This window comes from Coregonus lavaretus (assembly GCF_964263955.1).
Source record: "Coregonus lavaretus genome assembly, chromosome: 29".
Lineage (NCBI taxonomy): Eukaryota > Metazoa > Chordata > Actinopteri > Salmoniformes > Salmonidae > Coregonus > Coregonus lavaretus.
In genome coordinates, this window is record NC_140016.1 from 33,463,672 (window position 1) to 33,490,782 (window position 27,111).

Consider the following 27,111-nt stretch of genomic DNA (forward strand, 5'->3'; position numbering starts at 1 on the left):
TGCACTAACTCTCTTGCACTCCATGCACACACACTGGACTCTACTCTCACACATACTTACACTGACATCCCAACACACACATACACACACACACGACGCTGCTACTGTCTGTTATCTATACTGTTGCCTAGTCACTTTACCCCTACCTATATGAACATAGCAACCTCAATTACATCGTACCCCTGCACATCGACTCGGTACTGGTACTCTCTATACAGCCATGTTACTTTTACTTGTTAATGTTATTCATTATTCACTGTGTATTTATTGCTCGTGTCACTATTTCTGTGACAAATAACATTTGATTGGGTGCATCCTGATTTGAGGAAAAAATGTATACAAGAGCTCTTCTCTCACCGTAGGTAAAGTATTTGACCTCCGGGGGTAGGGTCACCAGGGAGAGGTCGGTGGCGTGGATCTTTTCGTTGACGTACTGCTGGGCTCTGGTGGCCTGTACAAAGGCAAAGAACCGGGCTGTGAAAGCGGCAATGAAGATGGAGAGCATGCCGAAGTCCAGAACGTTCCACAGCTGCTGGGTGTACTCCCTGGGCCCCTCTGTCCACAGCTCCTTACACTCCGACCACATCATCCCTGCAGAGGAGGCAACAAAGTTGTGGGTTGTGTTCAATAGGCACCAAACAGATTAAAAGGTTCTGAAACTGAGAGAAACATTTCTGCAGAGGTAACAACAACAAGAGGACATGGGTTGTGTTTCTTAGGTTAAAAACTGAAAAAAAAGGTCTGAAACGAGGAAGGACTATCTGGACGTATCCAATAAGAAATGCAGGCTTTTGTTTTCCCTTGCTATGTCGTGCCCTAATTAACATGACCATTGAATCATCTGGCAATAGTGAGACTGCAGTGTGTTGATTCAGTAACCACCTAATGTCTACCTAATGAAACCACCTTGAGGGCCTGACAATAGGTTAATTTGTTTATTAAATCAACTTAATTAATCTATCTGTGCATTTACTGAATCACTACAGAATAAAACCTCTAAGCCCTAGTACAAACACAGCTCTATCGCCGCACCGAACAAAAAAATATGCCACTTTCTCTTTGGACTGAAGAGTGGGGATAGAGTGCCATTTGAAACTATGCAGTGCACCTCGTCTGACTTTTGGCAATAGTTCGGCAGCAAGGTTATTATAGTAAAAAATAAAAAATAAAAATAAAAAAAATAAAAAAATACATTGGAAAAACTATTTAGTATACGCTGAAAAGGAAAATCCTAGCGTTTAAGAGCGTTGGGCCAGTAACCAAAAGGTCGCTGGTTTTAATCCCTGAGCTGACTAGGTGAAAAGTCTGTCGAGATGCCCTTGAGCAAGGCACTTAACTCTAATTGCTCCTGTAAGTCGCTCTGGATAAGAGCATCTGCTAAATGTAAATGTAGTGAAACAATTAATAATAAAAAACATCAGAAAAACTAAAACTAGACTGAAACTATTATCTTTGACTGCAAAACTAACTAAAATTAAATAAAAACCATAAAAAATTACGTTTTGTTTCTTCTAAACTATAATGGGGTTTTCGAGCTTCTGAATCTGGCGGGTAAATGCTGCCAGTAGTGCGTGACTGGGCTAAGCTAGCGCAGCTTGAAGTTGCAGGAGCTGTTCGCAATCCACACCGACCAACTTCAAACTGACATGCTGTTTGATGTGGTGCCGTGCCTTCTCAACCTTGAGGCACAATTGCAGTCAACTACTGTTGCAAAACAGTTGACACAGGTCCTCCTGAAGTCACTGTGTGAGTGCTTTGCATGCATACTGAATCCTCTGGCAGCCAACTTCGATCCAATCCCTGCAGCAGCTTGCCTGATGGACCTAAGTGTGTCTCTGGCCCTTCGCTCAACAGTGATGGCCACTGATGAGGGAAGCAGAGTCTTTTGTACTTCAGCAAATCAGAGAGTGTGGAGCAGCAGGACCCCAGCAAGATGCCAGCACGATGAATCCAGCAAGCATCTCAAACACAGTTCTTGAGAAATAAAGATTTCCTCACATCGAAGATTGTGTCTGAGGTCGCTGTCCATACGGGGGTCAACCTGGCAGGGCATTAAGTGCCCCGTATGCGCTGCAGAAATACCTGGAAGAGTCACCTCTCCAGTTCTGGCAGGCAAGGATGGCTGTTCATCCAAAGCTGTGCCCTGTGGAACTGGATCTGGTTTCTGCCCCTGCATCCCAAGCATTCAAGACATTATTCAGCATGTCATCTTGAGAAATCGAACGACCACCTCTCTGAAACACAGTCTTCTTGAAGATAAACCAGAAAATCTTGTTTGGTTGTATTGCTTATGTTTTTGCTATTGTTGCAACTGTTTTTATTAACCATATTTGAAGAGGTTAGTCAATGACACATGTTTAATATTACATAAACACAACATGTCTAATGTGCCATGAGTTCATTCGTTTTTTTTTTCTCCCTCCTTTCTGTCAGATAAAGGTAAAGGTATTTGATTCGTCCTACATACACTACCGTTCAAAAGTTTGGGGTCGCTTAGAAATGTCCTTGTTTTCCAAAGAAAGACAATTTTTTTGTCCATTAAAATAACATCAAATTGATCAGAAATACAGTTGTGTTTGCTAATCCATGTTTATCATTTTAAAAGGCTAATTGATCATTAGAAACCCCTTTTGCAATTATGTTATCACAGCTGAAAACTGTTGTGCTGATTAAAGAAGCAATAAAACTGGCCTTCTTGAGACTAATTGAGTATCTGGAGCATCAGCAATTGTGGGTTCGATTACAGGCTCAAAATGGCCAGAAACAAATAACTTTCTTCTGAAACTCGTCAGTCTATTCTTGTTCTGAGAAATGAAGGCTATTCCATGCGAGAAATTGCCAAAAAACTGAAGATCTTGTACAACGCTGTGTACTACTCCGTTCACGGCGCAAACTGTCTCTAACCAGAATAGAAAGAGGAGTGGGAGGCCCCGGTGCACAACTGAGCAAGAGGACAAATACATTAGAGTGTCTAGTTTGAGAAACAGGCGCCTCACAGGTCGTCAACTGGCAGCTTCATTAAATAGTATCCGCAAAACACCAGTCTCAACGTTAACAGTGAAGAGGCGGCTCCGGGATGCTGACCTTCTAGGCAGTTGCAAAGAAAAAGCCATATCTCAGACTGCCCATCTTAATCTTTTGTTTTTATTGGCCAGTCTGAGATATGGCTTTTTCTTTGCAACTCTGCCTAGAAGGTCAGCATCCCGAAGTCGCCTATTCACTGATGACGTTGAGACTGGTGTTTTGCGGGTACTATTTAATGAATCTGCCAATTGAGGACCTGTGAGGCCCCAAACTTTTGAATGGTAGTGTATACTACCAAAGAGAGTTTCCTTCCACCATATTTCGTGCACCAGTGTAGGCGCTTATCCTTTAAATCCAAGTCACATTAGAATTGATTTATAATTTAAACCTAACTAAACCTATGTCCTGGCCATGGAGTTGTATGGAGTCCTCTACTGGCTAAAAGCCTGTGTTAGCATGGGCTGCGCAATTTAGAACTTTCACCATTTTGATTTAGCCAACTGGGCGGGACTTCCATCTTCATTGGCTGATCCCTCCTGATGACCTGGTTGGCATGACCTGATGACCCGGTTGGATTCGTAACAGCCGGGTCATCAGATGGGATCAGCCAACAAATTTTACTTATGAAGAAGAACATTTTATTTTTCAAGACAGAGATGGCCTCAATGGCGCTGCACATGCTCTCACTGATGCCATCATGATACAGATAGAGATGTTACATCTGTCCAAGTCTATCGTCCTCTCCCATCCCCTTATGTATTACTGCCCTCAAGTGGCAAGAAGACACCCCCCAAAAAAATAACTATAGGCCTACAACACATAAATGGCTCCTAGCCTCCCACAAAATGGCTACTTTTTTTCCCTAACACTAAAACTTAAACTTTAGCTAAATTATATAAAAACTAAATATATATTTTTTTATCAAACTGAAACTAAATAAAAATGAGTAAATCAAGTCTGAAAACTAACTGAAACTAAACTGAATTTCAAAAAAAAAAAATGGACAAATAAAAACAAATATTAATTCACAAAACTATAATAACCTTGCTCTGCCGCTCTTTCGGCGCAGTGCGGGTGAAGCGTGCCCCTGTTTCATGCAGCGCGTCAGAGCAGTTCTTCTACTGTCAGGAGTAATGGTAATGCATATTAATAATGTTAATTGCGTGCAAATAAAAATTGCTTCACTACCACACCTACAACGGAAGAACAATCATGGCCTCGGATTCGCAGTTGGAAGACTTTTGTTAGTTCGGTGCGATGATAGCGCTGCGTTTGAACTATTAACATAGCACCTTTCATTATAAGAGCTTTATAGAGATATCTGAAACACAGTTCCTAATAAGGCTACACTGTATTCATCACAGCAAAGGCTATCCAATAATTTCAGATATTACAGAAAGGCTACTTATCAAGCTTCCTTGTGATAGTAAAAGGGAGTTAAGCAATCTGAAGACACGTTATGTTAACCGAGACACATTAAACCAATCATATTCACTGTTTCAAACATACCTTTTACTGCAATAAACTTTGTGGTTTCTTTTACACAAGAGGGCGTTGTTATGCCTGAATTCGGCCCAAAAACAACTAGGAAGTCTGCAGTGTTGAGAGTGGGGTTGTATGAAACCAATCGGTGTATCAAGCAAAGCTCTCAATCATGCCAGCCCGCTATTAATTTCTATTCAGTTTGACGCACCATAAATTCGACGTCTGAACTGTGCGTTACATAGCCATTCAAAATTCAGAAGATGGAACATAGGCATAGTCACTGCATCGATTTGTTCACTCAATCCGTCATAGGGGGAGAGAAAAAGGAAGAAATGTTCCCTCCTCAGAGACAATTGATCTTGCATTTAGATGCTTGGTCACAGAGTTTCTAAACCCAGAGGTGCAACATCGTGAGACTTCCGGGAATGCTTGCGAAACAGACCAAGCAGACCAGGCCGGAGTTTGAGAAGTCAATGAGAGAAGTGAAAGATTCTTCCTTAGTTGTTAATTTTCGCAAAATCTAAAGGCACAACCGAGCCAATGTCTTAAGTAGTTGAAAGTGACAAACTGACCCGCTTTCATTTTTGTGAAAAACAACTTTATATCGAAGGAATGCCTTTGATTTGACGCCCTGCACATGTGCAGTTCGGCACAAGATGACCGTTAGACTTGATGACGTGCTTTTGCACATGAGCTTAGCTAGCCAACATCCCCATGATACCGCCTACAAGTGAGATCAGGGATTTCTATTGGAAAAGCAGTTTCTGCCCATCTTCATACCGTACTGTGGTTTGGTAAATGAAGGTCAGAGGACCTCTTGGGTCATGTCAAAAGGCCGGTAGTGACTCATTATAATAACTTCCTATCCGACCAAACGAGATGCATCTTTAATGGCGGAGCGACCTCGCAACATCGGTCATGTCTAGATAGAATACAGCTTATGTCAAATTGACATCAAAAGTTTAAATGTTTCGCATTTTAGCTAACCCTAACCTTAACCCTTTTCCTAACCTTAACCTAATTCTCCTAACCTGCTACGTTAATTTTCCTAACCTGCTATGTAAGTTTGCCTAACTTGCTACGAAAAGTAGATTTAGGGATAAACTGTATCCAATCTAGTCAAAACCTGCAGTACCTGTCAATGGTGTCACCCTCGACCGGGTCCGATGAGGGCCGTGTTCATTTGGGCACGCAACGGAAACCGATTTAAAACATTTTGCAACAGAAAACTAAAATTGGTGTTTCTTATTGGACAAGTCCAGGTAGTTCCTGCCTGTTTCAGTCCGTTTTCTTCCATTTGATGCCAAATGAACACAATCCTGGAATCTTCCCCATGCTGAGAACAGAATGGAGACTGTTGGGTAGAGGAGAGGAAGGAGAAGGTCCATTTGCGGATGTGTCACCATAATTGGTATTTCAATCTTCCGGGAGCCGCAGGGGGACTGAAGACTGCTCCTCGCCAAAATCTCAACTGATTTCGCTCTCCCCAGAGAGTTCCCCGATCCTCTCGCTCGCAAGTATGCATTGTCACCTGCTCGTTCCAATTTAGATCAGTCTGGCTGTTAAGCATTAAGTACAACTGACCAGTGAAGCTATGGAAAGTGAATTGAAATTGTTCACTTTTCATTGAAAAGACCTCATTACTGTCAGTGTTTATATCAGTGTTTTAAAGGCAGAGATAGTCTCCTGACGATTGTGCCATACAGCTGCTGTGTTTTAAATGCTATATTTAATTTAATTTTAATCTAACCAGGATAGTCCACTCAGTAACAATTGCCACCACTTTCAGGTGATTGTGGAGGCCAGGTAATCTAATGCAGCACTCCATCACTCCCCTTCTTGGTCAAATAGCCCTTACACAGCCTGGAGGTGTGTTGGGTCATTGTCCTGTTGAAAAACAAATGATAGTCCCACTAAGCGCAAACCAGATGGGATGGCGTATCGCTACATAATGCTGTGGTAGCCATGCTGGTTAAATGTGCCTTGAATTCTAAATAAATCACAGACAGTGTCACCAGCAAAGCACCCCCACACCACCACACCTCCTCCTTCATGCTTCACAGTGGGAACCACACATGCAGAGATCATCCGTTCACCTACTTTGCGTCTCACAAAGACATGGCGGTTGGAACCAGAAATCTCCAATTTGGACTCATCAGACCAAAGGACAGATTTCCACCGGTCTAATGTCCATTGCTCGTGTTTCTTGGTCCAAGCAATCTCTTCTTCTTATTGGTGTCATTTAGTAGTGGTTTCTTTGCAGCAATTCGACCATGAAGGCCTGATTCACGCAGTCTCCTCTGAACAGTTGATGTTGAGATGTGTCTGTGAAGCATTTATTTGGGCTGCAATCTGAGGTACAGTTAACTCTAATGAACTTATCCTCTGCAGCAGAGGTAACTCTGGGTCTTCCTTTCCTGTGGCAGTCCTCATGAGAGCCAGTTTCATCATAGTGTTTGATGTGACTGCACTTTAAGAAACTTTCAAAGTTCTTGAAACTTTCCGGATTGACTGACCTTCATGTCTTAAATTAATGATGGACTGCCGTTTCTCTTTGCTTATTTGAGCTGTTATTGCCATAATATGGACAACTGATTGGCTCAAAAGCATTAAGAAGGAAAGAAATTCCACAAATTAACTTTTAACAAGGCACACCTGTTAATTGAAATGCATTCCAGGTGACTACCTCATGAAGCTTATTATATCTCCTAAATATAGGATAGACATTTCAAAACCTTATTCCTTATCATTTACTTTTTGACTGTCTGTTTTGTAATTTATGAATGTGTTATTTAATGCAATTTTATGGCCTATTGCAGTAAAGGCCAAATTCAATATGAAGCTTTATGGAATATTTTTGCACCCTGAAACATGACTCTGATATATCTCCTTGCCTTTGACCACACCTTTTCAAGCCCCTCTGGTGCCGTCAACCCTTCACAGTACCACAAAATGTTATCTCACCTGTGACCCAGACCATGATGAGGATCTCGGTCCAGCTGAATTCAGTGGTCTTGACCCGGTAGATCTGCATGGGATGGTCAGTGACGGTCACGTTTGGCATGGTGGTGATGCCCTCGAAGCGGTCTGATGCGTTGAACAACAGCAGGCACAGGAAGAGGATGAAGGAGGCGGCATGGGCCACAAACTTCATGAAGGGGCTGCGCAGGGCATTGCCCAGCTACAGAAAATAAGAAGGATCACATTTACACTTCAGTCATTTTGCTTTTATCCAGAGTGACTTACAATCAGTGCATTCAACTTACAGTTTAGGTCGGAAGTTTACATACACTTAGGTTGGAGTCATTAAAACTCGTTTTTCAACCACTCCACAAATTTCTTGTTAACAAACTATAGTTTTGGCAAGTTGGTTAGGACATCTACTTTGTGCATGACGCAAGTAATTTTTCCAACAATTGTTTACAGACAGATTATTTCACTTATAATTCACTGTATCACAATTCCAGTGGGTCAGAAGTTTACATACACTAAGTTGACTGTGCCTTTAAACAGCTTGGAAAATTCCAGAAAATGATGTCATGGCTTTAGAAGATTCTGATAGGCTAATTGACATCATTTGAGTCAATTGGAGGTGTTCCTGTGGATGTATTTCAAGGCCTACCTTCAAACTCAGTGCCTCTTTACTTGACATCATGGGAAAATCAAAATAAATCAGCCAAGACCTCAGAAAAAAACTTCACAAAATAGATGGCATCATGAGGAAGGAAAAATATGTGGATATATTGAAGCAACATCTCAAGACATCATTTACATTACATTTACATCATTTAGCAGACGCTCTTATCCAGAGCGACTTACAAATTGGTGCATTTAACTTATTTACATTTACATTTACGTCATTTAGCAGACGCTCTTATCCAGAGCGACTTACAAATTGGTGCATTCACCCTATAGCCAGTGGGATAACCACTTTACAATATGTTTTTTTTTTTTTTTGTGGGGGGGGGGGGGGGGGGGTAGAAGGATTACTTTATCCTATCCCAGGTATTCCTTAAAGAGGTGGGGTTTCAAATGTCTCCGGAAGGTGGTGAGTGACTCCGCTGTCCTGGCGTCGTGAGGGAGCTTGTTCCACCATTGGGGTGCCAGAGCAGCGAACAGTTTTGACTGGGCTGAGCGGGAACTATGCTTCCGCAGAGGAAGGGGAGCCAGCAGGCCAGAGGTGGATGAACGCAATGCCCTCGTTTGGGTGTAGGGACTGATCAGAGCCTGAAGGTACAGAGGTGCCGATCCCCTCACAGCTCCGTAGGCAAGCACCATGGTCTTGTAGCAGATGCGAGCTTCAACTGGAAGCCAGTGGAGTGTGCGGAGGAGTGGGGTGACGTGAGAGAACTTGGGAAGGTTGAACACCAGACGGGCTGCGGCATTCTGGATGAGTTGTAGGGGTTTAATGGCACAGGCAGGGAGCCCAGCCAACAGCGAGTTGCAGTAATCCAGACGGGATATGACAAGTGCCTGGATTAGGACCTGTGCCGCTTCCTGTGTAAGGCATGGTCGTACTCTCCGAATGTTGTACAGCATGAACCTGCAGGATCGGGTCACAGCCTTGATGTTAGCGGAGAACGACAGGGTGTTGTCCAGGGTCACGCCAAGGCTCTTCGCACTCTGGGAGGAGGACACAACGGAGTTGTCAACCGTGATGGCGAGATCATGGAACGGGCAGTCCTTCACCGGGAGGAAGAGCAGCTCCGTCTTGCCAGGGTTCAGCTTGAGGTGGTGATCCGTCATCCATACTGATATGTCTGCCAGACATGCAGAGATGCGATTCGCCACCTGGTTATCAGAAGGGGGAAAGGAGAAGATTAGTTGTGTATCGTCAGCGTAGCAATGATAGGAGAGGCCATGTGAGGATATGACAGAGCCAAGTGACTTGGTGTATAGGGAGAATAGGAGAGGGCCTAGAACTGAGCCCTGGGGGACACCAGTGGTGAGAGCACGTGGTGCGGAGACAGCTTCTCACCACGCCACTTGGTAGGAGCGACCGGTCAGGTAGGACGCAATCCAGGAGTGAGCCGCGCCGGAGATGCCCAGCTCGGAGAGGGTGGAGAGGAGGATCTGATGGTTCACAGTATCAAAGGCAGCAGACAGGTCTAGAAGGACAAGAGCAGAGGAGAGAGAGTTAGCTTTAGCAGTGCGGAGAGCCTCCGTGACACAGAGAAGAGCAGTCTCAGTTGAATGACCAGTCCTGAAACCTGACTGGTTTGGATCAAGAAGGTCATTCTGAGAGAGATAGCAAGAGAGTTGGCTAAAGACGGCACGCTCAATAGTTTTGGAAAGAAAAGAAAGAAGGGATACTGGTCTGTAGTTGTTGACATCAGTGGAATCGAGTGTTGGTTTTTTGAGAAGGGGTGCAACTCTCGCTCTCTTGAAGACGGAAGGGACATAGCCAGCGGTCAAGGATGAGTTGATCAGCGAGGTGAGGTAGGGGAGAAGGTCACCGGAGATGGTCTGGAGAAGAGAGGAGGGGATGGGGTCAAGCGGGCAGGTTGTTGGGCGGCCTGCAGTCACAAGTCGCAGGATTTTATCTGGAGAGAGAGGGGAGAAAGAAGTCAAAGCATAGGGTAGGGCAGTGTGAGCAGGACCAGCAGTGTCATTAGACTTAACAAACGAGGATCGGATGTCGTCAACCTTCTTTTCAAAGTGGTTGACGAAGTCATCCACAGAGAGAGAGGAGGGGGGGGGGGGGGATTCAGCAGGGATGAGAATGTGGCAAAGAGCTTCCTAGGGTTAGAGGCAGATGCTTGGAATTGGTCTTCCAAATGTACAATGACCCCAAGCATTCTTCCAAAGTTGTGCCAAAATGGCTTAAGGACAACAAAGTCAAGGTATTGGAGTGGCCATCACAAAGCCCTGACCTCAATCCTATAGAAAATGTGTGGGCAGAACTGAAAAAGCTTGTGCGAGCAAGGAGGCCTACAAACCTGACTCAGTTACACCAGCTCTGTCAGGAGGAATGGGCCAAAATTCACCCAACTTATTGTGGGAAGCTTGTGGAAGGCTAGACGAAACGTTTGACCAAAGTTAAACAATTTAAAGGCAATGCTACCAAATACTAATTGAGTGTATGTAAACTTCTGACCCACTGGGAATGTGATGAAATAAATAAAAGCTGAAATAAATCATTCTCTCTACAATTATTCTGCCATTTCACATTCTTAAAATAAAGTGGTGATCCTAACTGACCTAAAACAGGGAATTTTTACCACGATTAAATGTCAGGAATTGTGAAAAACTGTCACGCCCTGACTTCCGGACTCTTGTATGTTGAGTCAGGGTGTAGATATCTATGTTAGTATTTCTATGTTTGCATTCTATGTTGTATGTTTCTATGTTTGGCCGGGTGTGATTCCCAATCAGAGGCAGCTGTCACTCGTTGTCTCTGATTGGGGATCATACTTAAGTAGCCTGTTGGCACTCATTAGTTGTGGGATCTTGTTCAGTGTAGAGGCTTGTATTGTGTTTAGCCTGAGGACATCACGTTACGTTGTTTTTTGTTTGTGTGTATATCTTTTGAATAAACATGTATGCATTTCACGCTGCGCCTTGGTCTGACCCATCCTTCAACGAGCGTTACAGAAGATCCCACCAAAAATGGACCAAGCAGCGTGCCCAGGAGCAGACATCGTGGACATGGGAGGAGATCCTGGACATGGGAGGAGATTCAGGCTGGGATGGATCGCCGTCCTTGGGAGGAGACAGTGGAGGCCCGGTTTAGAGAGGAGCAACGGCAACGCAGAAGGCGCCGGCCGAGGTGGAAGCCCGAGAGACAGCCCCAAGAACATTTCTGGGGGGGGGGGGTGCTAAAAGGGTGATCGGGATCGATGGAGAAGAGCCCCGACCACTGCACTCGTGGGGGCTCAGGGAGGAGTCCTCACGGGAGGAGGACTGGGTGTGGAGAGTGAAAGACTGGCACAGTCGGAGATGTCTAACGTCAGTTCCCAGTCCGGTACACCTTGTGCCTGCGTCTCGCACCAAGCTAGTGGTGCGTGTGCCCAGTCCGGCCCGGCCCGTTCCTGTTCCTCGCACCAAGCCAGTGGTGCGTGTTCCCAGTCCGGTACGGCCCGTACCTGCTCCCCGCACCAAGCCAGTGGTGCGTGTCGCCAGTCCGGCCCGGCCCGTTCCTGTTCCTCGCACCAAGCCAGTGGTGCGTGTTCCCAGTCCGGTACGGCCCATGCCTGCTCCCCGCACCAAGCCTGTGGTGCATGTCACTAGCCCGGCCCGGCCCGTTCCTGCTCCTCGCACCAGACCTGTGGTGCGTGTCTCCAGTCCGGCCCGGCCCGTTCCTGCTCCCCGCACCAAGCCAGTGGTGCGTGTTCCCAGTTCGGCCCGGCTCGTTCCTGCTCCCCGCACCAAGCCAGTGGTGCGTGTTCCCAGTCCGGCCCGGCCCGTGCCTGCTCCTCGCACCAAGCCAGTGGTGCGTGTTCCCAGTCCGGTACGGCCCGTACCTGCTCCCCGCACCAAGCCAGTGGTGCGTGTCGCCAGTCCGGCCCGGCCCGTTCCTGTTCCTCGCACCAAGCCAGTGGTGCGTGTTCCCAGTCCGGTACGGCCCATGCCTGCTCCCCGCACCAAGCCTGTGGTGCATGTCACTAGCCCGGCCCGGCCCGTTCCTGCTCCTCGCACCAGACCTGTGGTGCGTGTCTCCAGTCCGGCCCGGCCCGTTCCTGCTCCCCGCACCAAGCCAGTGGTGCGTGTTCCCAGTTCGGCCCGGCTCGTTCCTGCTCCCCGCACCAAGCCAGTGGTGCGTGTTCCCAGTCCGGCCCGGCCCGTGCCTGCTCCTCGCACCAGACCAGTGGTGCGTGTGTCCAGTCCGGCACGGCCCGTGCCCGTTCCACCGGTGCCTGGTCGGGCACCGGTCAGCTGCTCCACTCCGGAGCCAGAGCAGTCCGCTCCACCGGTGGCTGATCCAGCTCCGGTCAGCAGCTCCACTCCGGAGCCAGAGAAGTCCGCTCCACCGGTGCATAGTCCAGCTCCGGTCAGCAGCTTCACTCCGGAGCCAGAGCAGTCGGCTCCACCGGTGCCTAGTCCAGCTCCGGTCAGCGGCTCCAGTCCAGACCCAGACGTCAGCCCTTCTCCAGGTTCGGGGTCTCCCACACCAGGGTCCAGACAGGGCTTGGTGTATCGTGGGAGGAAGGAGAGGGGAAGCAGCGCGCCGAGGTCCAGACCAGACCAGGGGCGCAACGGGGAGGCTGAGAGAATGTGGTCGTCACGCCCGGAGCCGGATCCGCCTCCGAGGCGGAATGCCCACCCGGACCCTACCCTGTTATGTAAGGTTTGTGAGGTCGGAGTCCGCACCTTTGGGGGGGGGGGTACTGTCACACCCTGACTTATGGGACTCTTGTATGTTGAGTCAGGGTGTAGATATCTATGTTAGTATTTCTATGTTTGCATTCTATGTTGTGTGTTTCTATGTTTGGCCGGGTGTGATTCCCAATCAGAGGCAGCTGTCACTCGTTGTCTCTGATTGGGGATCATACTTAAGTAGCCTGTTGGCACTCATTAGTTGTGGGATCTTGTTCCGTGTAGAGGCTTGTATTGTGTTTAGCCTGAGGACTTCACGTTACGTTGTTTTTTGTTCGTGTGTTTATCTTTTGAATAAACATGTATGCATTTCACGCTGCGCCTTGGTCTGACCCGTCCTTCAACGAGCGTGACAAAAACGGAGTTTAAATGTATTTGGTGTATGTAAACTTCCGACTTCAACTGTATGTAGGTAAAACAACCACATATCAATCATTGCAAGTAAAGCCTTCAGTGGGATCAGTGGGATGCAAAGCGAGAATTCAGTCGATAAGAAGTCTATAGAGTAACTATGCTACAACCACTTAACCTGATTGAAATTAGTTTATAGTGAAGTCTGGAGTAATTTCAAAACAAACACAAATCAATTCAGTTGAGGTGGTTGTAGTATTTGATTTAGACTTTCTTCAGAAAATCTAACAAACTTTGTTGGTGTCGTTAATGATGTATACAACTGTTCCAAGCCTTGAAATGTTTTTTTCATACATCTGTGTTATACAATTACGTGCTAAAGCATACTAGAAAAGGTACTCCTAGTCTGTTGAATTCACTTTTCTATTCCTACCAATTGGCCATCAAAGCACCTGAACGACCCCGTCTCCTGAAAAACAAATCAAAGTGCTCTCAAGGTGCCACCCCTGAATCCAAATGATGCCAGCCGTTGTAATGATGCCAACAACCCAGATTGGCATTGTACCCACACACCTAACCCATTAAAATGCTGTGCTGTGGCTCTGCTCCTCTCCAGTCCTAAAATCCTTTATGATTAAAACACACATTCTTAGTCTTGGCTTTATCAGAGGGTAAACAACGTCCCTAAATATATAAAATGTAACACTAACATTCATTGGAGCGTAGCAAGAGACTCGTTATACTACTGGCATGTACCCATAAACCACCTGGGCAGAGCAGGGTTAGTGAATATAATCAAATAAACACACTACACTCTCACACTCCTAGACTTACTTACTTAAATCACAGGTGGCTGTAAATATCTTTGTTTTACTTTTAAGAGGAACAGTTCGGGTAATGGACACGAGGCCCTATACATTACTATTCTATATGTAATTATATGAGCTAGACACGATACTCTTCATATGCTCTGGTTTGAGTTGAGATAATTGAAGGGATCACAATTGGTGAATTTTGTCCCAACACAGCCTCTGTATTTCAAATTGAAATCTACAGCCTGGACATACTCCAGTTGATCTACCTGTGAGGTTCTGAGTGGCAGGAATGATGGAGGTGGGTGGCCTTGCATGCCAGACTTCTATCTATACTCTCTTGGCGTATATTACTTTTCATATCGCAAAACAATTATCAATCAAATTCAATCAATCTAATTGATTTTATAAAGCCCTTTTTACATCAGCAGTTGTCACAAAGTGCTATACAGATACCCAGCCTAAAACCCCAATGAGCAAGCAATGTAGAAGCACAGTGGCTAGAAAATACTACCTAGAATGCCAGGAACCTAGGAAGAAACCTGGAGTGGAACCAGGCTCCGAGGGTTGGCCAGTCCTCTTCAGACTGTGATGGGTGGAGATTATAAGAGTACATGGCCATTAAGGCCAGATCGTTCTTCAAGACGTTCAAATGTTCATAGATGACCAACAGGGTGAAATAATAACCACATTGGTTAAAGAGGGTGCAACAGTTCAACATCTTAGGAGTAAATGTCAGTTGGTGGCTTTTCATAGCCGAGCATTCAGAGGTCGAGACAGCAGGTCAGAGAGAGAGAGAGAGCGAGAGAGAGAGTCGAAACAGCAGGTCAGGGACAATCATCTATATTGGTTTGAACTTTGAAGAGTTGCAAATAACTATGTTCTAATAACTAGGTTGCCTAGTCAGCCCAAGTTTGAATATAAACCAAATTTGATCCCATTCACATTTTCTCACAACCAAATGGGCTATAAATAACCAACGTTACCGCTTCGTTTACCCTGGCCAGAGGGACAAGGCGCATAGTAGGCTGGACTATGCAGCTTCTGTTGTTAGTAGCCTACAGTTGATCACACTCAAAAATAGTATTGTTTCCATGCAATACAGCATGTCAGATCGCTAATGTTTAGGTGTAGGCTGCTACAACATTTATTTATAGAGTTGTTGCTTGTGTCTGTTGGGAGTGATGTGACACTTGCTAAATAATTACCGGAGGAAAGTGGAGAGCGTGCCTTGAGCTTTGTGCCCGGCCCGCGCAACCTGCAATTTCCGTGAATCTGACTGGTCAAGACATGCAAAGAGCCTGCAGCAGCACTCCAATGTGAAGGACAGAGAAATTGTGCGTGAGCTGACAAATCATGAGGCAAAAAAACACCAAAAAACAGTACTTTGCCCCTATTTAATGCTTTGCATCGATATATTTTATTAAACTAAATAAAAAATGGTGTGGCACTGCCACACTGATTGAAAAGTGCTGTTGCAAATGCCACCTTGCCACACGTTTTCCGGCAGTCCTGGTTAACCGGTCTGTGTGCATGTGTGAGTGTGCACGTTCGTACGAGCGTTTGTGCACTTTTGTGAACAACATACTCCATCAACATTGCTCTGACTACTACTACATCTAAATTCTTACCAAAGTGTTTCAGGTTGGTAAATGACACTCAGCGGGTATGTCAGTGGACGTGGTACTCTTACCCGACTGCAGGGGGCGAACCAGTAGCCCACAACCAATAGGGGCAGACCCACGGCCACCGCCACCACCACCAGGCACTTCACAGCGATGGTCTGTTCCCTCAGGCCCGACAGGTTCTCATACCAGATCGTCAGCAGCTGCTGCTGGCAGTTGGGGTGGGCCACAAACTGTCGGGGAGGAGAGAGAGAACAGGAAAAGTTAATGCGATGGGGAAGCAGTCTGGGGAAGAAAAGAGGCTGAGTGGCAGGCCTGGTTCATCCTCTAGGCTGCCACACAGTTCAGTCTGGAAAATGAGGATGAAGACCCAGTTCCGAATCTATTCTGTAGGCACCAGGCGGAAACCAGGAAAAGGGACTGCTGGAGTGTAGGCACCAATCATTGGTTGGTCATTTGCATTTTAAGTGGGCCTATAGTGTGTGTATGTGTGTGTGTGTGTGTGTGTGTGTGTGTGTGTGTGTGTGTGTGTGTGTGTGTGTGTGTGTGTGTGTGTGTGTGTGTGTGTGTGTGTGTGTGTGTGTGTGTGTGTGTGTGTGTGGTGCGTGAGAGAGAGAGAGAGAGAGAGAGAGAGAGAGAGAGAGAGAGAGAGAGAGAGAGAGAGAGAGAGAGAGAGAGAGAGAGAGAGAGAGAGAGAGAGAGAGAGAGAGCGTCTCATATAATCACATTAACTGGCTTTTTCAAATCTGGGAGAAATGCATTAGGCTTTCGCCAGTGGCGGCTGGTGTGGGGAGACCTGGGGAGGTGGTGTTCCCTGTAATGGAAGTGTTTAATCAAAACCCACGAGCCATTAATGAAGTGGACAGTTCTCTCTGTGGGTTTCATTGACACTGCATGCCAGATTCTTTGGAAAGGCAGAAATGTGTGACATTCGTAAATTATTGGGATGAGTGGACTGTGAGGGATGTACTAAAAGCCTGGGACAAGTTGAGAGGTGAAAATGAACCTTGCAGTTACAGGATAAGGACATTTTAAAACACTTAATGTGAGAAAATCTGGCCAAAAATCTATAGGTAGAAACTCAAAATGTCTGTAAGGTGTAGGTGTTCAAAATATTTAATGGTGGTTTTGGTCATCCTGAAAGTTTTTCAAAAGCTTTTAAAAGATAATTATCCTGATGGAATGGTATTTGATTACATTTTCTAATGTGCCAACTAAGGATTCAACTTGCTATGCAACTCTGTTCTCTGTGAATTATACATTTAATTTATTTGATGTGTTATTTAACCTTGCGATTCCCATTTTACAAGCTAACTGTAATGGCATGGTTTTTGTTTCAGTTAGTCTGAAGTGCCAACTAAGGATTTTGTTTTATTTCATGTATCTATATGATTAATTGAAAGGGGCAATCTGTGATTGCTACATCCATTTTTGGACTTTTAGATGAATAATATATATCCATTGATTCTTGAAGAATATAACGTTATAAATGCATCATGAGCTTAGTTCAACTGTCTTACCCCATCAGAACCCAAAATATAAGCTTTTTTACTCCATTGTTTGAAAACACTGTAATGGTAAACAAACACTGTATAGCCTCAAACCATGGTTAAAACTATCATTTTGATCTTGCATCCATGGCTGTCTATGAATTTGAGAATGGTTATATTTCTCCAACCCTATCTCTCAGATGTTTTCCAAAACAAGTGGCGGGGTTACGGCATTTATTGTTTGAACTCCAGATTGCCTCTTTAACCTTGTGAGTCCCATTTAAATGCAAATCTCAAGGGCGCCCTGGCCAACAGGCAGCAACATAATAATACATACAAATAAACTATAATGACAATATAACAACAACCATAAAACAGCAAGGCACAGTGATTACACCAAACACTCAGCATTATTAATCATAGCAGGTGCACACTTCAGATATGATGATACAATAGTATATATCAAACTTAAAATCACAGAGACTAATGACGCTGCCTTGAGTTGACCATTTATATTCAACTATCTGAACTATTTGGAAACGTTTGACTTTTAAAACGACAAAATACATACATTTTTGGCCCAGGACTGCACCCTACTGTCCACTTTAACACATGGAGCAAATGGTCATTTGGCACATATTTGCCAATTAAATAGGCTGAATACACATACATAAGAGTATAAAGCCTTTAAAGGTGGCAATTTGTAATTGAGTTAGTTTTTTATAACATGCTCCAGCTTCATGGTCCATGATATAGCCAACTAATTAGTTAATTGACTAGTTTAGAATGTTATTAGGGGTTCTTCCACTCCCATTTGTTTAAATAAAGCAACATTTTTGGGTCACTGACTCTCAGGATCCAGTTCTCTTGTTAGTTATCCAAGAAAATGAGGTTAATTTGTTATTTGGGTGAACTACCCCTTTAATATATTATTTATATTGGCAATGAGTAATAATACCATTAGTGGCTTTAGTAAAGAACTGCCTATTCAGGCTACTACATTTGATTCTCATTTTCAGCATAGAATGTACTGCTCTACACTGTAAATATTCAATGTAAACTCTCTTACCCTATTGTAGAGTTAATATAACTAACTAAGGTGCTGATTGGATTTACATCAATAATGTAGTAATGGAATGGAGGTTGAGGGTCGTATTTATTAGGCACAAAACGGAAGAATATCGACTGAAACAGGGAGGGTCTGGAGCAATTCCGCAGATGATCTACTAGGCATCAAGCCATAACAGTAACCCCCCAGACTCTCAGTAACCCCGCTACCAGCGGTGCTACGCTGGAGATCCAGGAACCTTCCGGGCGCTTCTCTCCCAGTGCTCCCTCATCTTCGAGCTGCAGCCCTATTCGTTTCCCTCGGATCGCTCGAAGATAGCGTACCTGATAACGCTGATGTCCGGGAGGGCACTCGCCTGGGTGGCGGTGTGGGAGCAACAACCCACCGTTTGCCTCAGTCTGGAGGAGTTTGTGGCGGAGGTTAGAAAGGTGTTCGATTCTCCGTTGTCCGGGAGAGAGGCTGCTCGGAAGCTACTTCAACTGCGTCAAGTCTCCCGTAGTGTGGTAGACTACGCAGTATATTTTTGCACTTTGGCCGTCGAGAGTGCCTGGAACCCGGAATCTCTGTTCGACACGTTCCTTCATGGATTATCGGAGGTAGTTAAAGATGAGCTCGCAGCCCGGGAGCTTCCCATGGACCTCGACTCTCATAGCCTTGACCATACGGATTGATGGGCGGCTACGGGAACGTAGGAGGGAGAGGAGGTCTGTTCCCACTCACATTCGCTCGTCCATGGCTCCCAGCTCGCCTCCAAGGAATCCCGGAAGTCCCCGGCATCTACAACACCGGGAGAATCCGATGTCACCCGAGTTCCTTAGGGAATCACCGATGGCTGTCAACTCGCCTCCTCCAGAGTATCAACTACCGGGGCCTTAATGACATCACGGTTAAAAACTGCTACCTTCTACCACTCATCTCCTCGGCTTTCGAGCATCTCCAGGGGGGGACGATCTTCTCGAAGATGGACATTCGGAACACCTACCATCTGGTTTGGATACGGGAAGGAGATGAATGGAAGATAGCCTTTAACACGGCTAGCGGGCACTACGAGAACCTTGTTATGCCATTTGGACTGACCAACGCTCCCGCAGTGTTCCAGGCCCCGGTCAACGATGTGCTCCGTGACATGTTGAACCGGTTCGTGTTTGTCTACCTTGACAACATCCTTGTTTTTTCCTGTTCAGCTCAAGAGTACGTCCTCCACATCTGACAGGTCCTTCAGTGTCTCCTGGAGAACCAGCTTTTTGTTAAAGCAGAGAAATGTGAGTTCCATCGCTCCACCATTTCCTGCCTAGGATACGTCATTGCTGCAGGAAATATTCAGATGGACCCTGACAAGGTGAGAGCAGCTGCAACGTTTCCTGGGGTTTACTCATTTCTACCACAGCTTCATCCGGGGTTACAGCACCCTGGTTACAGCACCTTGGCTTCCCCCCTCTCAGCACTCACCTCTCCCAAGGTTCCGGTCACGTGGTCTCCAGCAGCTGACCGGGCGTTCCTGGACCTCAAGCATCGATTCACTACAGCTCTCATCTTAATCCATTCGGACCCGTCCCGTCAGTTCGTGGTGGAGGTCGACGCCTCGAACGTCGGAGTGGGGGCCGTCCTGTCCCTGGCTAACTGTATGTTTGTCCCGGACTCTGCCTGTTCCCCGGTCCTGGAATGGGCACATTCCTCTAGACTGACCTGCCACCCTGGCTCCCGTCGGACCCTGGCTTTCATCCAACAACGTTTTTGGTGGCCCACCATGGTTCCTGACGTCTCCGCGTTCATTGCCGTCTGCACTGTGTGCACAGAATAAGACTCTACGGCAAGCTCCGGCTGGCCTCCAACCACTCCCTGTTCCTCACTGCCCCTGGTCCCATATATCCCTGGACTACTGTAGTGGGATTTTACTGTGTCTCTTTCATCTTCTTCAGTGTCTCACACTTATTCTACATGTTTGACCTGTTGCATACTTAGAAATGTGCCTGTTGTAAACAGACAGGGTGTCTGAGGTTTGCTCTCACAAGATCGGCTCAGCGGGAGTGGAAATATTGTCTGAAAACCCAGACTGTGGTTGCCAGGTGTTCTCCTCCTCTGCAACCGGTCTCTGGGAGCAAACGCTTTGCTGAGAAAGGATGCACTTGACTATCTTTATGTAATCTGTAGCAATAGTATTAATATGCTGAGGGGGAAATACCTCGTCAGAGCTTCTGACTAAACTCCACATGAAGTGCTGTTTGTCTGTAATCTCTCCGCTGGCGTGAATAAATATACATTCATTTAAGCTTGACTTTGGGGTCCTTAGTGGTAATTTCCACGACAATCTGTCGTCACGAACTGGATGTGTGATTCTGTCTGGGGAAGGCATCAGTGAGGGTTTGCAAAGGAGACACCGGTGGCACTCTCCGTGGGAGAGTGAGGGAAATTCCTGTCCAACTAAAGACGATGTGGACCCGCACTTACCAGACCTCCACTGGTGACTGCCTGGGGGAAAGCACCACATTCACGAATCTGAACAGGACAACCCACTGAATTTCAGTAAGTCAATTTAAATGAATTTGTAGTGAAATTAAAAGTAGTGACAAGGATCCTAAATCCCAGAGAGGGGATTTGGTGCAGTACTGTTTGTAGGCATAATAGAAATGTCTATGTAGCCTGAGAGCTACGAGTAGTGAAAGTAGAGAAGTGGGAGTTGAATACTGTACAGGGGTGTGTTGAACATGCATGCATGAGAGAATAAGTGTGAATAACTAACCTTTTTGACAGGAGGAATAGCCTCCTGTGTGAATAAGGAGAGTGTGGATTGTTAATTCTTAGACTGTAAAGGATAAGATTAATAGCCAATAAAATGGGTGGGAAGCACTCAAAAAGTAGGATGGAGGATCCATGTTGGGAGCCCAGGGGGGCTCTGGCAATAATGGTAAAAATAATTGGTAAGGGGGTACTGGGGCAAACAGAGAACTGGACCGAGTGGACGAACGGCGTGTTCCCTTTTGAAGGTACTATGAGTACTGACAAACTGGAAGAAGCACGAAAGGTACTTGAAAAAGCAGAAAAGGAGAAAAATAAGAAAGTGAAGTGGAACGATTTTAGAAAATGGGAGAGAGAAGCTGAGACACAGAAGGAGAAAACTACAAAGGGTTTGATGTTGAAAGCCAATGTTGAGAAGGACAAAGAAAATAAAGAAGAAGAGGGAAAAGAGAAGACGACGAAAGAGACGTGATGATGAAGACCGATAATTACCAGACTCTGGCATCGGCACCCCTCCCTATCAGCCTGGAGGTGGAGCGAGCAGAGAAGAAGCAGCAGCAATAATGCCCGTTGCTGAAACATGTCCCTCTCCAGGTCAATGGGAAAGTGATTAAACCCAGAGACGGAAAGAGGAAGACAGAGTAAGAGAAGAAACAGACAAGAGGAAAGAGAGAGAAGAACGCAATAAAAAGGAAAGAGAGGAACGTGAAAGAGAACATGAAGAAGGAGAAAAATAACGAATGAGAGAGGAAAGAGAAAGAAGACTGAGAGAGGAAGATATCAAGTCTATGATGACTATAAGTAGATGGTCATCGTAGAAGGAGTCCTGAGCCAAAGGGACCAACGCAGGCCCGGAGTATAGGCCCAGAAGTTAGAAGCAGCAGACAGGGGAGGGCATTGAAGGAACCATCCACCCTGTCGAAGAACAGCAAACATTTTTTCTGAGTAGAGCTGTTGGTGGCTACAGCAACAGTTGGTGAGAGGTCATGTTGGGTCTGTGGGCTTGCTCCTCAAGGGCGAAACAAGGGACTACCATATATGGGGGTCCCCCTGAGAGTGAATTACACCCTAAGTGTGATGTCAGTCCCGCCCTTTAACCTATCCCCCAAAGAGACCAGACGACATGACCTTTTACCAGATGTATAAAGCCCCCAAATTCTGTGATGCTTATGCACGTCCTGATAATAGTAGTAACCCCCCTGTCCCCATTGTGGGTTCTCTGGTGGCCCCCTGGTGTATTAAAGGTAAAGGTAGTAATCATGTGCGAGAGACAGTCTGCAATTGTACACTGGACCAGGAGGGAGTGAACAATTGCAGAAAAAATAATTTGTCTATTTTTGTATTTTTGTGAAAGTTAATGCTGTGTCAAGGGATCCCCTTATTTGAACAGGAACATATTGTCTGTGTGGTAAGAACGCCTATTATAACCTGCCCCCTAACTGGGGTGGCACATGTACTGTCGGTTTTGTGGTTCCAGCAATGAGGGTGCTAGAGGAAACTGATGCAAATGAGAGAAGCCTGTTTGCTCCTCATAAAAGGAGAACAAAGCGCTCCCTTGCTGGTATCACTCACGTTCAGACATCTGGCTCGTGGTTTCTGGGTGTGCTCGTGCCTTTATATGGGGTAGCTTGTGCCCTTGATCAAATTCGTGATTTGGCAATGAAAATTGAGAAAATGGGAAATGCCACCAGAGATGCTCTAGTGGCTCTAAATGGGGAAGTTAAGCAATTTAGAACACTTGTCCTGCAAAACAGAAAGCGCTTGACTACCTTTTGGCAGGCCAGGGTGGCACGTGTGCAATAATTGGAGATGAGTGTTGCACTTTTGTCCCAGATGTAGCCTTTAATGTGACTCATCTGGCCAATTGTATTGCAGACACTGCCAAACGTCATCAGGGACCAGTGGGGTGGCAGCTTACCACATGGTCAGAGGGTTTGTTCGAGGCCTGGGGATCACAGATAGCCCAGTGGGTTATAGTTGGTTTAGTTTTCTTGGCTGGTATTATTATGATGCTAGCCTGTTGTAAAGTGATCTGTTCGTCTTTAGCTTCTCACATGACTGCAGTTTTGATGTTTAATGCACCCCCAGGCAATGACTGTGATGATCAGCTGTTTTTTCATGAGATGCCATTCCACAACACTTCATCACTGGTCTCCCTCCATCAGATGGCAACACCACTATCCCTACGGTGGTGGATAGGTTTTCCAAAGCCGCCCATTTCATTCCCCTTCCCAAGTTACCCTCAGCGAAGGAGGTGGCCCAGCTCATGGTGCAGCACATCTTCCGGATCCATGGACTTCGCGGTCCTCAGTTCTCGACCCGGTTCTGGAAGGCGTTCTCAACCCTAATTTTGTCGTCGGCCAGCCTGTCCTCCGGTTTTCATCCCCAGTCTAACGGCCAGTCGAAGCGAGCCAATTAGGACCTGGAGACAGCTCTTCCTTGCCTCGTCTCTGCCAACCCCACCACCTGGAGCAAGCAACTAGTGTGGGTGGAATACGCCCACAACACCCTTCCCTGCTCGGCCACTGGTCTCTCGCCCTTCGTGTGTTCCTTGGGATATCAGCCCCCGCTCTTCCCTAAGCAAGAGGAAGAAGTCAGCATACCCTCTGCCCAGATGTTTGTCCGCCGCTGTCGCCGTACCTGGAAGAGAGCCCGGTCCACTCTTCTCAAGACCACCTCCCGGTATCGGCGACAGGCAGACCGCCACTGGGCCCCTGCTCCCCGCTATTGTCTCGGGCAGAGGGTATGGCTGTCCACTTGGGATCTGACCCTCTGGGTGTAGTCCCGTGAACTTTCCACACGCTTTTTCAGACCTTTCCCCATCTATAAAATCCTTAGAATATAAGTATATAAGTAGAGAGAATGATTTATTTCAGCTTTTATTTATTTCATTACATTCCCAGTGGGTCAGAAGTTTACATACACTCAATTAGTATTTGGTAGCATTGCCTTTAAATTGTTTAACTTGTGTCAAACGTTTCGGGTAGCCTTCCACAAGCTTCCCACAATAAGTTAGGTGAATTTTGGCACATTCCTCCTGACCGAGCTGGTGTAACTGAGTCAGGTTTGTAGGCCTCCTTGCTCGCACACACTTTTTCAGTTCTTCCCACAATTTATCTATAGGATTGAGGTCAGGGCTTTGTGGCCACTCCAATACCTTGACTTTGTTGTCCTTAAGCCATTTTGGAAGAATGCTTGGGGTCATTGTCCATTTGGAAGACCCATTTGCAACCAAGCTTTAACTTCCTGACTGATGTCTTGAGATGTTGCTTCAATATATCCTCATATTTTTCCTTCCTCATGATGCCATCTATTTTGTGAATTGCATCAGTCCCTCCTGCAGCAAAGCACCCCCACAGCATGATGCTGCCACCCCCGTCCTTCACAGTTGGGATGGTGTTCTTCGGCTTGCAAGCAACCCCCTTTTTCCTCCAAACATAACGATGGTCATTATGGTCAAACAGTTCTATTTTTGTTTCATCAGACCAGAGGACATTTCTCCAAAAAGTACGATCTTTGTCCTCATGTGCAGTTGCAAACCATAGTCTGGCTTTTTTATGGTGGTTTTGGAGCAGTGGCTTCTTCCTTGCTGAGCGGCCTTTCAGGTTATATCGATATAGGACTTGTTTTACTGTGGATATAGATACTTTTGTACCCGTTTCCTCCAGCATCTTCACAAGGTCCTTTGCTGTTGTTCTGGGATTGATTTGCACTTTTTCGCACCAAAGTTCGTTCATCTCTAGGAGACAGAACGCGTCTCCTTCCTGAGCGGTATGACAGCTGCGTGGTCCCATGGTGTTTATACTTGCGTACTATTGTTTGTACAGATGAACGTGGTACCTTCAGGCGTTTGGAAATTGCTCCCAATGATGAACCAGACTTGTGGAGGTCTACAATTATTTTTCTGAGGTCTTGGCTGATTTATTTTGGTTTTCCCATGATGTCAAGCAAAGAGGCACTGAGTTTGAAGGTAGGCCTTGAAATACATCCACAGGTACACCTCCAATTTACTCAAATTATGTCAATTAGCCTATCAGAAGCTTCTAAAGCCATGACATCATTTTCTGGAATTTTCCAAGCTGTTTAAAGGCACAGTCAACTTAGTGTATGTAAACTTCTGACCCACTGGAATTGTGATACAGTGAATTATAAGTGAAATAATCTGTCTGTAAACAATTGTTGGAAAAATGTCTTGTGTCATGCACAAAGTAGATGTCCTAACCGACTTGCTAAAACGATAGTTTGTTAACAAGAAATGTGTGGAGTGGTTGAAAAACACGTTTTAATGACTCCAACCTAAGTGTATGTAAACTTCCGACTTCAACTGTACATCCCACTTTTCACGTGTCTAGGATTAAACCTCTGTCTCACAGCCCTTTGTCTCCTGTTTCCATTTTTGGTTGAGATGGATCCAACATATCAATTATTAATTTGCAGACAAACTGGATATTACATTGTGTTTGGTAGTCAACACAACCAAATATCAACATTTGAAGGATATGTATCTTCTGCTTGGATAGTTCCGTCTGTGCCACATACTTCGGCTGGCTTTAATTCCAGTTTGTCTACAAATTGAGATGTTGGATTCACATCTCCATCTCAACCAAAAATGTATGTTAAAAAAATAGGACTAAATGTCACGCCCTGACCTAGAGAACTCTTGTTGGTTGGGTCAGGGTGTGAGTTTCAGTTTGAGATCTATGTGATCATATTCTATGTTGGAGATCTAGTATGTGTATGTCTAGGTTTGGCCGGGTGTGATTCCCAATCAGAGGCAGCTGTCGCTCGTTGTCTCTGATTGGGGATCATACTTAGGTAGCCTGGTTGCCTACCTTAGTTGTGGGATCTTGTGTTCCTGATAGGATGTGGTGTTAGCCCTTAGGACCTTCACGGTTACGTTGCTTTTGTTGTTTTGTCGAGTGTTTATTCGTTCTAATAAACATGTATGCATACTACGCTGCACCTTGGTCTGACCCGTCTCTCAATGACCGTGACACTAAATCAAATCAAACTTTAAATGCGCTTTAAATAAAGTTTCATTTGATGTAGTCCTATTCTTTAACTTACATTTTTGGTTGAGATGGAGATGTGAATCCACATATAAATTATTACTTTGTAGACAAACTGGAAATAAAGCCAGAATAAATCAGTGGCAAAAGATATATCCTTCAAATGTTGATATTTGGTAATATCAATTTGTAATACAGTATATAGCCTAAAGTTAATTTACACTTTAGCAGACGCTCTTATCCAGAGCGACTTATAGTAGTAAGTGGATACATTTTCATATTTTTGTTCTGTACTGGCCCCCTGTGGGAATCGAATACACAACCCTGGCGTTGCAAGCGCCATGCTCTACCAACTGAGCCACACATCTTAATTCTACCATACCAACTAATGTAACAGTATTTATTCAACCTTAATGAGTAACACATCCATGGCCACATTTTGAGGTAACTGTAACTAAATGTCTTCTTACATAATCATAGAAAGCGTGCATGCTCAAGATAGCCTGCAAAGGTCGCTGGTCTGTGGAGATTTTCACAATTGCTATAATAATCTGTGCAGAATCTCCAACAGCCTTGATCACTTGCACAATGAACTTTTAATGTAATCTCAACTGCAATCCAGGTCATTTGGTATTAAATCAAGCACAGTGATAACACATTAAGCTGTTGTATAAATAAACTAAATATCTGACATTGTATTCCCATTTGAACTTCGGTGTGCTTTAAAAATGGTTAAAAGTGCAGTGATTACACATTTAGGTGACAACTAAACCAAAAATCGGACAGATTTTCTATTGGAATTTGTTTGCTCTTCTAGATGGTTGAAAGCATAGCAATAACGCATTGGGATTTCAACAAACTTTTGGCTGTCTTTTTGTGTGGGTGAAAATAGGTTGGAATCTCATTGATCAATGTATCTAACAAATATTACCCAATGCTCCACGTTGAAATGACGTGGTGTGCCCAGAGGGTAGGATCCAACATCCTTTACCATTGTGGCCACGGCTGCCAATTAATCAATCAACTTAATGTCGGTTTCATTTCCATCATGCAAACACCTCAATGAACCTCACACATTATAGGAAGAAGAAGGCCTTAGTGAGGTTTATATTATATTGTCAAAATCTAATCTTTTAAATTGCAGTGTATGATGGCCCCTTTATGCAGGGAGTGCAGCACTTTATCCATACCCTG

The 27,111-nt window shown here is 45.3% G+C and overlaps 1 protein-coding gene across 1 annotated transcript in view; it reads right to left on the minus strand.

Moving 5' to 3' along the window:
• The window catches only part of LOC311104633 (short transient receptor potential channel 3-like), a gene marked incomplete at both ends in the record, with an annotated part of 103,189 nt that overhangs the window by 33,037 nt on the left and 43,041 nt on the right, over nt 1-27,111 (minus strand). The window contains 3 exons of the mRNA XM_084146485.1: nt 358-591; nt 7,474-7,690; nt 15,682-15,846. Coding sequence (XP_084002611.1) covers nt 358-591; nt 7,474-7,690; nt 15,682-15,846 — 616 coding nt within the window. The remainder of the gene's footprint in view (nt 1-357; nt 592-7,473; nt 7,691-15,681; nt 15,847-27,111) is intronic.